A 14,510-nucleotide genomic window follows, 5' to 3' on the forward strand; every position below is an offset into this window, starting at 1 on the left:
AATATATAGATGTCAAAAGGAGTTCTACTCAGCGTGGCCAAATGTATACAACAAAAGCCAAAAATACCCAATGCTACATCAAATGTGACAAAATACATAGTTAAATACTTCAATGTTAGGCTGCGGCCACGCTGGCACTGACAGCGCTCATGCTTGGAGAGCGGTGACGTCACCAGCTCTCCAAGCATGAACGACGGGTGTCTGCGCTATTTCGCAAGCGCGCGCTGGGTTGGGGGGGGGGGGGGGCGTTGCAGGCAAGCGCAGTTTAAAGTAGGTTTTTTTTGTTTATGTAAGCGCCAAGCGTGGGTGAGCGTGTGCCCGAGCGTACGCGCACCGCGTGAGAGGGGACTTCTAAATTTTAATTGCTAGAAGTAACCTTGCCAAGCACCGCGCGGTAAGCGGCAGCGTGGGTGCAGCCTTAGTATTCTCATGAGTAAGTGTAATTTAGTTAAACCCTTTGGCCAAAGCATTATAAGCCTGCAGCCACGTCACGGCATGACCAGTATGCAGGTCCTAACACTACCTGTGAAAATCCTCAATTACCTCTGCTGGAGGGAGAATGACCACAGTGGGTCTGTCCTGCACATGAACATGAAAAAACCTGATACTTTAAAAGTGGGGTAGGGTGAGCTTAATCCCTGGGAGGAGGGGCTACTAACCCCCAAACAACTGATACCAGTTGAAAATGAAAATACAGTAAACACAATCCCAGCAAGCTATAGCCCCAGAACCCACCACATTATATACATATACCGGTAATATGTGTGTGTGTTTATTATTTATACATATATATTTTATTGAAATAGCTCTGACCATGTACACAGTACTTTATATGTATGGTACATAAAGAGTATTTGTGCATGAAATAAAAAGTAAATATTATGAGAAGAGAATTCCTGCCCCAAAGAGCTTACAGTCTACCTCCAATGTTGGGAAAAACACAGAAACAGTAACATGTACAGTAATGGATTGATTTATAGAACATGTCTTGGAGACAAGTAAGTGCAGCTGGAGTTAGGAAGCTATTGAAATGCTTCTAATTTCTCCTTCCACTTACAATAAAAAGTATTATCTATCTCGAGGTATATTGGTGTATTGTACAAATGCTGCACTTGCAAATGGTGAAGTACATATATCATTGATAATTGCTGTTTAGCCTATCCCTGCTAAACTTAGGGCATTTGTAGATTTGTATTCAGTGAAACAGTCTCCCCTTTCACTAGAGTGTATTCATTGTGAGCTTTGGTACCAGCACACTATTTATGCAGGAAGAATTATTCTTCCATCACCATAGATAGATAATATAAAAACTTGAAAGTATTCATTTTTAGTAGGGGCAATAAAAAGCGGAAATATTAGCACAGCCAAACATAGCATATCTTTTATTTTCTGTTCACATTTGCTTCAAGCAGTAGATTATTTTATTAGTGAATGTTGAGTGTCTATGTTTTGGGAGAATAGTTAGTGGTGTGGCAGGGATAAAGCCATGGAGTTGAGTCTATTAAAACACGGAAAATGTGATCCTTGAACAACTGGTTCTTTACAAGTCTGTGCTTTTAAAAAGCTGTGTCTCTGTGTCTCTCATCTGACCACATTTGCACCTGAATGAAAAATGACTAAGAAACAGATTCCCTACACAGCTCTGACAGGACACATGCATAAGTACACGTCAGGTATCTGAACAGAAGGACTTCACTGGTACAAAACAGAACTGAGTATACACTGCTAATCAAGTAGCAACAATATCACTGTCATGAGAAAATGTACAGTACCCAATTTGCAATATGTATAGAGTAAGTCTCCAATGACCTATTTAGGTAGGCTATAAACGAGTAGTTCTGAAAACAGACATGCATAACGTATTTTGTGGTTAAATATTTAGGCACTAGCAAGTCATTCATATGCAAAGTATTTATTAACCACTGTACCAATGTAGTCTCTCTGCATCTGCTTTTGTTTTCGGTATGAAGTCAAATACATTGTAGTCAGATTGGCATTCTGCAGTGACTTGTGTTACAGACACAGCCAACACCTGAAAGTGCTGAGGTGTGTTAATGAGGTTTGTTGACATTTATGATTTCAGGGTTTTTTCCAATCTACCTTGAGACACATTTTTGTACTTATGTCGTATATGCTGCACTGAAATTGTGGGTATTTGAAAAAAAGCGACTCAAAGCTCTAAACAGAAAGTAAAGGAAAAGAAAAAAATGTTCAGTAATATGCAGGACAGCAGTGGCTAAATGTGAGGGCGATTCAAGCGCTGGGTCAGTGCAGAGAATGGAAGTAACCACAGGCAGGGTAACCAGTGACCGGATTCCAATGGATAGGAGCTGATAGGGATATATGCAAAGCAGAGGAAATATATGATTGTACCTCTGTATTCCCGTTTTCGGCTCTCCGTCATCTGTATCCCTTTGCTGTGTGAGGCACTGTAGAGAGTGTGCTGTCCTCCTCTTCTGGCGGTACTGTGGAGCTCCCGAGTGCCAGTGATGTGTGTCACAACCTCCGGTCCATCCGGGAACGCTCCGCCAAGTCTTTAGGTTCCAGGAGCCGGAATCAAATGTCTGCCGTGGTTGAGAGGCCCATCTAGCGCGCCTTCACCGCGACTGTGCGTCCATCCAATCGTCGAGGCAACATGAGCAAAAGAAGGATTGGTTCCAGACAGCCAAGTCCAAAAAGAAAGCACCATCAGCTCACCAGGTAAGTGGAAAAATTAAAATTGTTTAATAAACTACATAAAAAACAAAACAAACATAACAGGACAGGAAAAACCTCCCACGCATTTTGGGCACTAAAGCCCTTTCTCAAGGAGTACTCGTTTTTTATGTAGTTTAATAAATGATTTTAATTTTTCCACTTACCTGGTGAGCTAATGGTGCTTTCTTTTTGGACTTGGCTGTCTGGAACCAATCCTACTTTTGCTTACATTGAAATTGTGACTGAAGCTGGTGATCTTTTTATAAACCTGTCTTGTTCCTGCATTTAAATGTATTATTTTTTTAAAGAAATGGTTTAGTTTGGATACAGTTTGTGACAAGTAAAATTTCTTATTCTGCAGTCATAAAAATAGAATTACTGAAAAATAGGAAATATATATATTTGGTTTCTTTCCAATTCTTCAACTGAAATAAAATAAGTACATAAATATATAGAAAGTATTTAGTCACACACAGGCCCTATTCCTACGGTGGATAGGATAGCAGATGTAATTCATCCTAGATGTGGTCGTAAGCCTACAATTTTACAAGCAAATCTCTGTAAATCAAATCTCTGTTTATTGCTACTGTAAATACATGGAAAACATCAGCGTAGAAAGCATGATCTGCTTGGTAAGAGTATAGACAAGTAGAACATTTACATTTTGAATAGGGGTGACTACACATTAAAGCGACAACCCAAGCGACGGTATTTGTGGTCCTGCTTCCGGAGATACGTACTTCAGGTGGGTGTGCAGGTAGCTGCTCCGCTCGGCTAGCTGGTTCATGTGATGGAGGCTTTTCAAAGCTCCCGCGTCCTGCTGGCCAATAGGAAGTTGTAATGTCATCTGGTGCGGCTTCCTGTTGGCCCATGTGATGCAGGAGCTTTAAACTTTGACGAGATACCTGCACCCCCTTTAGAGGGTCTGTATCTCAGGAAGCATGGGTCTGTCCCCCGGAGCTGAAATTAACACGGTTCAGCTCCGGAGACCCCCTGCTTCAATCCTGTGTTTGAAGAAGAAGAAAAAAGGCCACTTGGCTTGTTCTTTTAAAGAAGTGCAACTAATTACATGTACGGGGACACTGAATTGATGACAGTGAAATGTTTAATACTAGGTGATTGATGCCTTTAAAAATGTCAGGCGAATAAACATTTTTATATACTGTACTTTTTGAAAGTCTAGACATTACTAATTGCTTCCACTTCACTAATATGTACACTTTGTCGGAGATGAATGCTTGCCTTTTAACAATAATCAATTGCTAATCTGGATGCTGACACACCCAGCCCACTGTATTGTAGATCAACAATATAAAAGATCCAAGCAGGTTTTAGTCAGGCATAGAAAGCTTTATTACTGCACTAAAAAGCACTGGGTAACAGTGCAGTGAGATGACATGTTCCATTACAAAGACATGTATGAAAATAACAAAACTTTGACACTATTCATTACTACATGATTCTAGTCATTCAGACTTGACCACACAACATAATCAATATTGTGATTTTTAGTGGTTCACTGAAGTTCACTCCTGGTACACTCTGTCAAAACTGGATTTTTACTGTTCCAAAATAATTGGGGTGTTTTTACAGCATGTCTCCAGCCCTATCAGTTGCAACCAAAATATACTACTCATCCCAACCTTGAATCACCAGCCTCCCCCACCTCTCTACCAGTTTTATCTTTGCTGTTTTCACATTTCAATGTTTTATTGAAGCACGTCAACATAAATGAGGAGGGAGGCCAACCTAATTAGAAAGACAAAACGGTGTCACCTCATTTGCAACTAGAAATAACTAATAACTAGCTAGTAACTGTCACTACAATAATAGAGATATAGATATTGTATCCTGTGTGTGCTTATTACCTCTGCTGTCCACACACTGATGAAGGGAGTGAGTGTAAATCTTGTTTGCTCCATTGCTGGACAGGCAGAGAGCTAATGGGAGTAAAAGTACAGTACGTATATCATTTCTCAGTGTAATTGGCTTCTATAGAAAGATTCAGTTACTCTTAAAGGGAAACTAAACTTAAATATTTACTTGTGTCCTAGAAAATGTCATTGATCTTCTGGTTCATTCGTATAATAGATATGTACAGCAGTATCATGCGTTGATAAAGAGAGATAGTGCAGCCTTCATAGTGCAGTATATACTGCACTAAACGTGTTCCGTATTGATGGAAGTACGCAGCGGAGGGGCGGAATCTGTAGTCTTCTGGAGCAGGGGGGCTCAGATCCAGTCCTCAACCCCCCCCCCCCCCCTCCAACAGGTCAGGTTTTCAGGCTATCCTAGCTTTAGCACAAGTGGCTGAATCAGTTCTTACTTCAGCACAGGTGGCTCAATCAGAGGCTCAGTCTTTTACTGAGCCACCCTTACTGAAGCTGGGATATCCTGAAAACCTGACCTGGGGGAGGGGGGGGAGGGGGGCTTGAGGACTGGAGTTGACCGCCCCATGCCTCTGGAGGATATTGCAAGGATAGGAAAACGTTGGTGGATCCATGCTCCGTTGCTTGATGTAATTCACTGTTCTCTTATCTGTTGTCTCCCTTGATGGTGTTAAGTAAATACTGCACTCTGACGCATGCGATCTCTCTTTGTATTTATTTATACTTGAAGAACGGGTTGAATTAATTTTTCTTGGGAGCTGCGTTGGAAACTACAAGAAGTGTCACTCATATTGGGACTCCTTTTGGATAAGGATCCTCTTATAAATACAGTTAGGTCCGGAAATTATTGGACACTGACACAATTTTCATAATTTTGGCTCTGTACGCCACCACAATGGATTTGAAATGAAACAACCGAGATGCAATAGAAGTGCAGACTTTCAGCTTTAATTCAAGGGGTTGAACAAAAATATCGTATGAAACGTTTAGGAATTGAAACCATTTTCATACACAGTACCCTTATTTCAGGGGCTCAAATGTAATTGGACAAATGAACACAATCATAAATAAAATGTTTATTTTTAATACTTTGTCGAGAATCCTTTGCAGGCAATGACTGCTTGAAGTCTGGAAGCATGAACATCACCAAACGCTGGGTTTCCACCTTTGTGATGCTTTGCCAGGCCTTTACTGCAGCTGTCTTCAGTTGTTGTTTGTTTGTTGGTCTTTCTGCCTTAAGTTTTGTCTTCAGCAAGTGAAATGCATGCTCAATCGGGTTGAGATCAGGTGATTGACTCGGCCATTGCAGAATATTCCACTTCTTTGCCTTAAAAAACTTCTGGGTTGCTTTCGCAGTATGTTTTGGGTCATTGTCCACCTGTAAAGTGAAGCGCCGTCCAATCAACTTCGCTGAATTTGGCTGAATCTGAGCAGACAATATATTCTTATACACTTCAGAATTCATCTGGCTGCTTCTGTCTTCTGTCACATCATCAATAAACACTAGTGAACCAGTGCCATTGTAAGCCATGCATGCCCATGCCATCACACTGCCTCCACCGTGTTTTACAGATGATGTGGTATGCTTCGGATCATGAACCGTTCCAAGCCTTCTCCATACTTTTTTCTTCCCTTCATTCTGGTAGAGGTTGATCTTAGTTTCATCTGTCAAAAGAATGCTGTTCCAGAACTGGGCTGGCTTTTTTAGATATTGTTTGGCAAAATCTAATCTGGCCTTTCTATTCTTGAGGCTTATGAATGGTTTGTACCTTGTGGTGAACCCTCTGTATTTGCTCTCGTGAAGTCTCTTTATGGTAGACTTGGATAATGATATGCCTACCACCTGGAGAGTGTTCTTCACTTGGCTGTATGTTGTGAAGGGGTTTTTCTTTACCATGGAAAGGATCCTACGATCATCCACCACTGTTGTCTTCCGTGGACATCCAGGCCTTTTCGTGTTGCATAGCTCACCAGTACGTTCTTTTTTTCTCAGAATGTACCAAACTGTTGATTTGGCCATTCCTAATTTTCCTGCTATCTCTCTGATGGATTTTCTTTTTTTTTTGCAGCCTAAGGATGCCCTGTTTCACTTGCATTGAGAGCTCCTTTGACCGCATGTTGTGGGTTCACAGCAACAGCTTCCAAATGCGAATTATCACATCTGGAATCAACTCCAGACCTTTTACCTGCTTAAATGATGATGAAATAACGAAGGAATAGCCCACACCTGTCCATGAAACAGCTTTTGAGTCAATTGTCCAATTACTTTTAGTCCCTTGAAAAAGAGGAGGCTACATATTAAAGAGATGTAATTCCTAAACCCTTCCTCCAATTTGGATGTGAATACCCTAAAATTAAATCTGATAGACTGCACTTTAAGCTCAGAAACAAAAAATGATCGAGCGGACTACCTCTTGCTATGAAAAGAAGTTGGGGAACTCACCAGATATGAAGGTTAAAAAAGTCTTTAATGAAAACTACAGGATTTTTGTCATTTTTTGTAGTTTTCATTAAAGACTTTTTTAACCTTCATATCTGGTGAGTTTCCCAACTTCTTTTCATAGCAAGCGGCAGTCCACTCGATCATTTGTTGTTTCTGTTGCTGCCTGGATCAGAGGACACCACCGGTTTCACCATTGTTGCTGGAGTAATGCATTAGTGGTGACACCTTGTGAGCGTGCGGCTCTACACCACTTCATTTGGAAGGAGACGGGGGTAAGGTGAAGCTTCTCGGGATCACACAGCCTGGTGGGAATCCAACCTCTCTGTAAGAACTCCGCTTCTTTTACATTGCTTAACCCCTTGGTTTTTCTCCCCTCTTCCTGCATCTATACTTATATGTACCGGACATTGCTATTAACAATTTAAAAGACTGTTATTTGATTTCACTTACCTTTTTGCTTTTGGAGCTGATATTCGTTTTTTTGTTCTGCACTTTAAGCCCATATTCATTATTTAACTGTAACTTGAATTTATTTTGGTACACAGCCGAAATAACAAAACTTGTATCAGTGTCCAATTATTTCCGGACCTAACTGTATATCCTTTTTTTGTATGAAAAGCTCTCTTTTTTAAATTTAATCCATATCTAATTTTGTATAATTTTATCTAATTTGTACCCTTTTTTTATACTGTATACCTTTCTGTTTGTCTCTTTTGGGTTAGTATTATCCTGCATGTTTATGAGTTTGGCTATTGATTACAGCTAGTGATATACCGAGTACCCTGAATTACCCGGTACCCGGCCTTACCCGGCTCTTTTTCAGCTACCCAGACATTACCCGGATCTTGCAACTGAGAAGTGGGCCCGGTGTCGGGTAATATCAGGGTAGCTGAAATTAATCACATCACTTACCTGCAGCCAGTGACGGAACACATCTATGAAGAGCAGCAGAGGTCCTGTGGCGGTGGCAGCATCAGAAGTGTGTCTTCAGCCGCGTGGGAGCAGCAGGAACCCATTATACAGCACAGCAGCAGGTAGCAGTGTGAGCCAGGGAACCACGTAGCCGTCTGTCCAATAGGAACGCTCCTAGTTCGGTCACATGGTTCCCCGGCTCACACTGCTTCCTACTGCTGTGCTGTGTAATGGATTCCTGCTGCTCCCACGTCGGCTGAAGACACTTCGGATGCTGACACCGCCACAGGACCTCTGCTGCTCTTCATAGATGTCGCCACGGTCTTCCTCCACCCTGCAGGTAAGTGCCAACCGGGTACCCAGGCCGGGTAGAACAATTGATTTTGGCATGGTACCCGTTACACGGTTTAAAAAAAAATTATGACCCGGTACAACACTAATTACAGCTCCTGAAGTTCTTCCCCACCATCTATCTACTGTATGAGGAATACTGGCACCAATCATCCAGTTTTAACCTACTAAGCGTATCGCTGTCATTAGGTACGACAGCACCTTCCATTCCCACACCCTCCGGGTGACTGAAATTCACAACGTCTCGATTGAGTTTTCACACACCCATTTCGAGTTTCATTTGGGCGTTTAGCTGGTTTGCATATCTGTAAAAATGATTTGTTTTAGTTGTTTTGTTAATTAGCCTTATCTAAAAGAAATACCCATCGTATGCTCAGCTCCACTTGTGTCACTGAAAATAAAAGAAAAGTGATACAATTTGCCTTGAACAGAACATATGATGAGCTTTTCATCAGGTTCTTATTATTGATTCCATTGTGATTTTATTTACTTAAACTTTCTCAAACTTTATTTTTGTTGTTGGGTTTGAGATAAAAAAAAAAGAAATAGCAAAGCAGGTGTTTTTGGAAGAAATTTGATTCTTCTTTTTCTCACTTATTTACAATGCATTCAAGGAATTTAAAACATTTTTGTTGTTATTGTACTGGAAGAAAAATGAATACAAACAGGACTGAATCAACCTGTCCTACAAACCTAAGTGACTCATTTTATGTCCCCTAAAGCAGATGATTGGGCATTGACTACAATGGAGAATTTCAACTGATGGTGGTCCAATGGACTGCGTCGGCGGGAATACAGTTCAATAAGTCCCTACGGTCCTAGTTGACATTACTTCAGGGTTCTTCTGAATTCATCTGCTTCATTGAGCAGACGAATCCTGAATAAACAACTGATCTACAAATGTGTGATCTCCTTGACCTCTGTAAAAGCCAGCCATAGCTTAGCATATTAGCCAGAGCAACATTTTCTTGGTCCTTTCAAGTTGTCATTTGAAATCCATGCTTCTCCCTTCCTCCTTCTCCTGTAGGAGGTAGGGTAACATATCTAGTTTAGAGGGTTTGAGCGCCATTGAAGCTGCCATCATCCACTGTCAGGTGGCAGTTTGACTGCTGCCCATGGTAACAATGTGGCACTCAAAAGCTACAAAGAGTAGGTGGTGCTGGTGCACTGTAAACGAGTAGCAGAAACTGGTGCTCCACATTCAGCAAGTTTAAATAACAAGCACAGCAAATGATGGGTAAATGCATCAACATTTCCGTCCAACTACACCTTCAGTTCCCCTGTCCTGACGAAGGTTCATGATCAGACTGAAACTTTGGCACATTAAATGTGTTGAAGTGGTGTGCTTGTTTGTTGAACTAGTTTAACTGCTACTTCAACCCATGATTCTATTACAGAGAAGTCGTTTTCATTTGACTTCATCCATACTTGCTTTATAATGTCTGACCTAAGTGGCCCAAAGTGGGTGTAGCCACCAAAACTTTGGTCATTTGTTAAATTTATCGAAATTGTAGATCATATGTAGAACCACTTGCAAAAGCGTAATAGAAAAATGTATCCCAGAAGAATGCCTGACGGGAAAAAAAGCCAAGTACTGTATTAGCTGCACGCAGGAATCAATCATGTACTTAATTGTACTAAAAATATGTATTCACATGCCGTATGCCAAATAGAAAGTACACATCTGATTCACTCGCATAGCCAACATCTCTGGGATAGCCCGTCTGTTGTACTTTTAATGCTCATGGATTACATTGTTTTATAGATAACATGTTTTTCTTTGTAACTTCACCTCCCACTTTTAGGAGAGCAGAGTTCTCCGGACTGTACCTCTTTTAGCGGCCTGCCTCCCCCAAGATAAGTGCAAAGTCTTAATTGGTCGACGCTTTGGTGAAGACAGGTAAAAATTACATTGCACAGACTTTATATTTGCCTGATTTTACTTTACTTGGTAAAGAATTCATATGTCGATATTACAATTAATAATAATAAATATCAAGAACATTCATGATTAAAAAAAACAACAAAATGACAATTGGGTTTTGGTCAAATATTTTTTTTTTAAAGTTTGGAAACCACACATGGTTATATTTCACATGAAATACAGTTACAGTATGTTATAGTCATATGATTGTAATATCATTGTGGTTTTATTATAAAATGCAGTTGCAAAAGTAAAACTAGAGCAAAATTTTTGAAACATACTCTAGGTCTCAAGAAACTCTATTGAATCACGCTATGGTATTGTCCAAAGTGAGACCAACAACTTGGAGTTCTGTTGTATTAGTACTATGTATATCAGGGGTCAGGTGGAGAGGAAGGACCTACTATCAAAAATGTAACCTCTTCTGTGGCTAAAATCAAAAATAAGTTTGAAATTGCACTCCAATTTCCCCAAGCCACAGAGGTGAGAGTCCAAGGCGGACGGGGGGGGGGGGGGGGGTGGTAGGAGGACGAGGCGCTGTTCATTTAGGGGAAAGTGTAGGATGTACTGTACTGTCATAACGGCCTCCATGGTGCAGACTTTCATGACTTATACTTCCATCGGGCACTGAAAGGGTTCACCCAGGCTACGCTGTAAAATCTGTGTGAAGAAGAAGGCATTGACTTCTAGGGATCTATGTTCAAGTGGATAAGAAGCTAAAAATTACACATTGTCAGTGCTCATTTGGATGTTATTACCCCAAATCAGTGACTGCAGTGCAAATGGTGTATGTATACTGTATGATTGTGGGGTAAGGATGTTTTGGGACCTGTCTGGGACATGTGTGCTCATACATGTCTCTTATCGTTGCTACGGTATATGCTTATATGGCTTATCATTGTTGATGAGACATGATAAATTATGATATACAAATCTGATTCCCCCTCCCAACTCCCAAGCACTTTATCAGGGCACAAGTGGTTAATTTATTCAGTGGAGGGTTACTGAATGTATCCACGGTTTAACCATCACCTAGTCTCTTCCATTCATTGTGGAGAAGGAATAGCTGAGAATACAGCGATTGGAATACATCAGCCAGGAGTCTCCTCAGGATGACAACAATCCAGCTAAGTGGGGCAACATCAACAATCACTTATTTGCAACTGGCCCCCCCAATAGACTGCATACCGCCAGTGCAAGCCTCGGGGGTGTTACATAGTAGATGACGTTGAAAAAAGATATACACCCGTCAAGTTTAACCTATGCTAAATGTAGACGACAGATACTTTATCCTATATCCTTACTTACAGTATAGTGATCCAGAGGAAGACAAACAATAAACCCAGTGAAATATAATCCAATGATATCAAATTAAGGGAAAAATAAATTCCTTCCTGTATCCAAATATTGGCCATCAGATTACTCCCTGGATCAACATCTTTCCATGTTTACTTGTTTGGTATATCCCTGTATACCTTTCCTTTCTAAAAAGATGTCCAACCTTTTTTTGAATAAATCTATTGTATCTGCCATCACAGTCTCCATGGGTAATGAATTCCACATTCTAACTGCCCTTACTGTAAAGAACCCTTTCCTTTGTTGCTGGTGCCATCGGCTTTCCTCAAACCTAAAGTATGACTCTGTGTCATTTGTACTGTCCTCGGGATGAATAGTTCTTTTGAAAGCTCTTTGTATTGTCCCCGAATATATTTGTATATAGTTAGATAAACAAATCTAATTTAGCTAATTTAGCTGGAGTCCATATATACTATTCATTTTTATGTTTTATCGGCAGAAAGTACCTGGATAAGTTATGAAAGTTTGCCAGGGGGCTCAGTACAAAAATCTTAACTGCATAAGTAGAGAGTAACAAGCACTCCTCTCATCTTTGAATTAAAGATTTGTGCAGTTAAAACCGTGAATATCTCTCATTCTCTACTTCTGATTATCCCGTTACCTGACTAAGGTGCTGAATATTTTTTAAGAGTCATTCTCTTAAGCACTTGACTTGTATATTTATCTATCAGACGCCTTCACTGTCATCTTCAGGAAATGTAAATCCTACTCACATTCTTTTTTGCTAGATAGAATCCCAAGTATTTTCTTAAAATGAATTGATATCTCCACGTATCTTTACTGGTGAAATATTTTAGCACCAAATGGCTTTAAATTATCTGGAAGATTGTTCGTTCTCACTGTGACACAAACATTAAATTGGGAAACCTTACATTCTCATGTCTCACTAAATTACATGGATATACATATACTTCTCAGCCCCTCGTTGAGACGCAGCTTCAAATGTTCAGACTGTCCAAAAAGTCTGTGCAAAAGGTATCCAATGTGGGGGAAGAAAACTGGGGCATATTAAATGGGTCACAAACCCTCTCTGCAGAGGATGACGCCATTTACTCCTTACTAAGGCTGCATTTATAGTACGCACGCGTGCCCCTGTCATTCAAGCGATCCCTGCACTGAGGTCCGAGGCTACAGGGAGTCGCGATGGACGTGTCACAAGGCTGGTTCGCCCTCGTTGGCTGAATCGATCACGTGACACGGCCGTGATGCGGCCATCGTGCGAAAAGACAAAATCATTTGTCTTTTCAAAAATCTGCCGTGCGCTCACTCTGCATCGCTCACACGCACTATGGGCGACCTCATAGAGAAGGGGTCTGTTGTTCGTGCCGTGCGCGGTCTCGCCCACTATAATCGCAGCCTAAAGGAGAAATCCTCAGCACATACAGTATGGGAAAGAGAAACAAAAGAGAACATAGCGTAAAACCATTTACTGATAAAAATGTGAAAAAATCTCAGACATTTCACTCTCAAGTTTAGGTGAGTATAGAGGTCGCCCGAGCCTTGTGTGGGTGCGGTTGAGGTATTAGCGTTCTCCCAGCGCTCCACTCTCCGCTCCCACAATTACCTCTGTGTAAGGAATCCGCTCCTGGCTTTGATTCTAGCCTTGCAGACCTCTACAGTTTCAAAGCCTCCCTCTGGCAATCAATGGCACATGTGCTGCCTTTAACTGCAGCGTCTGCCCTGTGCTCCATCATTGGAGGAATGCTCACACACCTCCCTCCTGTGATTGGCTCTCCGCCCTTTATATACTGTTCCTTCACACTGCCTCAGTGCCGAGCATAGTCCTTTTTCATAGGATGTAACTGTGTTTGCCACAAGCTACCTGTTTGGCCGTCCTGTTTTTATTTCCTGGTTCCTGTTCCTTGTTCCTGGGGCCTGCTGTGTACCTCCATTGCAGAGGCCGTGTCCTGGTTTCTGTGCTGGAGCGTTGGATATCCACCGTATCCTTCAGCTCCCTGTTTCCTGTTACCTGCTGCATTCTCCCCTAGCGGAGCTTACCTTCAGTTTCCTGAGGCCTGCTGCTACTCTCCACGCAGAGGCCTGTTTTGGACTCCTGTGCTGAAGCGCTAGTTTTTCCCTGGCGCTGCCCCACGGTATTCTTCGGCCAGCCGGCTATCTCCTCCTACAGAGACCGGCGTCATGGGCCGAGGCCGCTCCTCGCGCAGAGGTCTCTCCCGCACTCATGCTTCTACGCGGAAGCGGAGATCTCCTGTCTACCCGTTGCCGAACTCCTGCCTGAATAACAACGATGCTGCCTTCTCCAATCCTGACCCTGCTATGAACGACTACGAATTGCGCAATCCAGAACCGGCAGCGCGGCCTAAGATCGGTGTATTCACATTCCCACCTTAGCCCCGCGGTCCAGTCCCGGTTTGTGGCGAGCACGACCGTTACACTCTGCCAGCTCCCCGATTGTCACTTGCACGGTCATCCACCAGTGTAGATGGACTCCTCAGTGCTTCCCAAATACAGCTCTCCAATCGCCCTATGCATTACACGTTTCATTGCTGGTAATGCAGCTTCCTCAGAGACTCCTAATTTTTTTCTCTTGTCTCAGTTGTCTTTCCTGTGCTAGAGAAGAAAGAAGTCCCATGTATTTGAGTCATGCTGAACACTTCTCCAGGAGTAGAAAGCACCTCCACTAAATATTGAGTAGGGTCTTAAAGGTCTAAAAAAGCAGTACCTGTAATAAAATGTAATGGTTAACATTTTGGTAATGCAACCGTAACCAACCTTTTAATGGTTTTCTCAGTGATCACATTTGTGTATTATTGTTATAATTTACACTTGGTATTTTTACAATTGTTTTATTTGAAAAGAAAGATCCATATTGTATGTTCCATTTCCTCTTTTAAACATTATGACTGAGATCAATTTGAGAATAATAATAAAATATGAAATATTTGAAGGCATTCTGTGTTCCAGAAAGAAAATGTAA

General features: G+C 41.5%; 1 protein-coding gene across 1 annotated transcript in view; it reads left to right on the forward strand.

Moving 5' to 3' along the window:
- Positions 1 to 14,510, forward strand: part of DTWD2 (DTW motif tRNA-uridine aminocarboxypropyltransferase 2) — a 219,075-nt gene that overhangs the window by 90,647 nt on the left and 113,918 nt on the right. Inside the window, exon 4 of the mRNA XM_075601155.1 lies at positions 10,098 to 10,192. Within this exon, the coding sequence (XP_075457270.1) occupies positions 10,098 to 10,192 (95 nt within the window). The remainder of the gene's footprint in view (positions 1 to 10,097; positions 10,193 to 14,510) is intronic.

The sequence above is a fragment of the Ascaphus truei genome, chromosome 1 (genome assembly GCF_040206685.1).
Source record: "Ascaphus truei isolate aAscTru1 chromosome 1, aAscTru1.hap1, whole genome shotgun sequence".
NCBI classification, from domain to species: domain Eukaryota; kingdom Metazoa; phylum Chordata; class Amphibia; order Anura; family Ascaphidae; genus Ascaphus; species Ascaphus truei.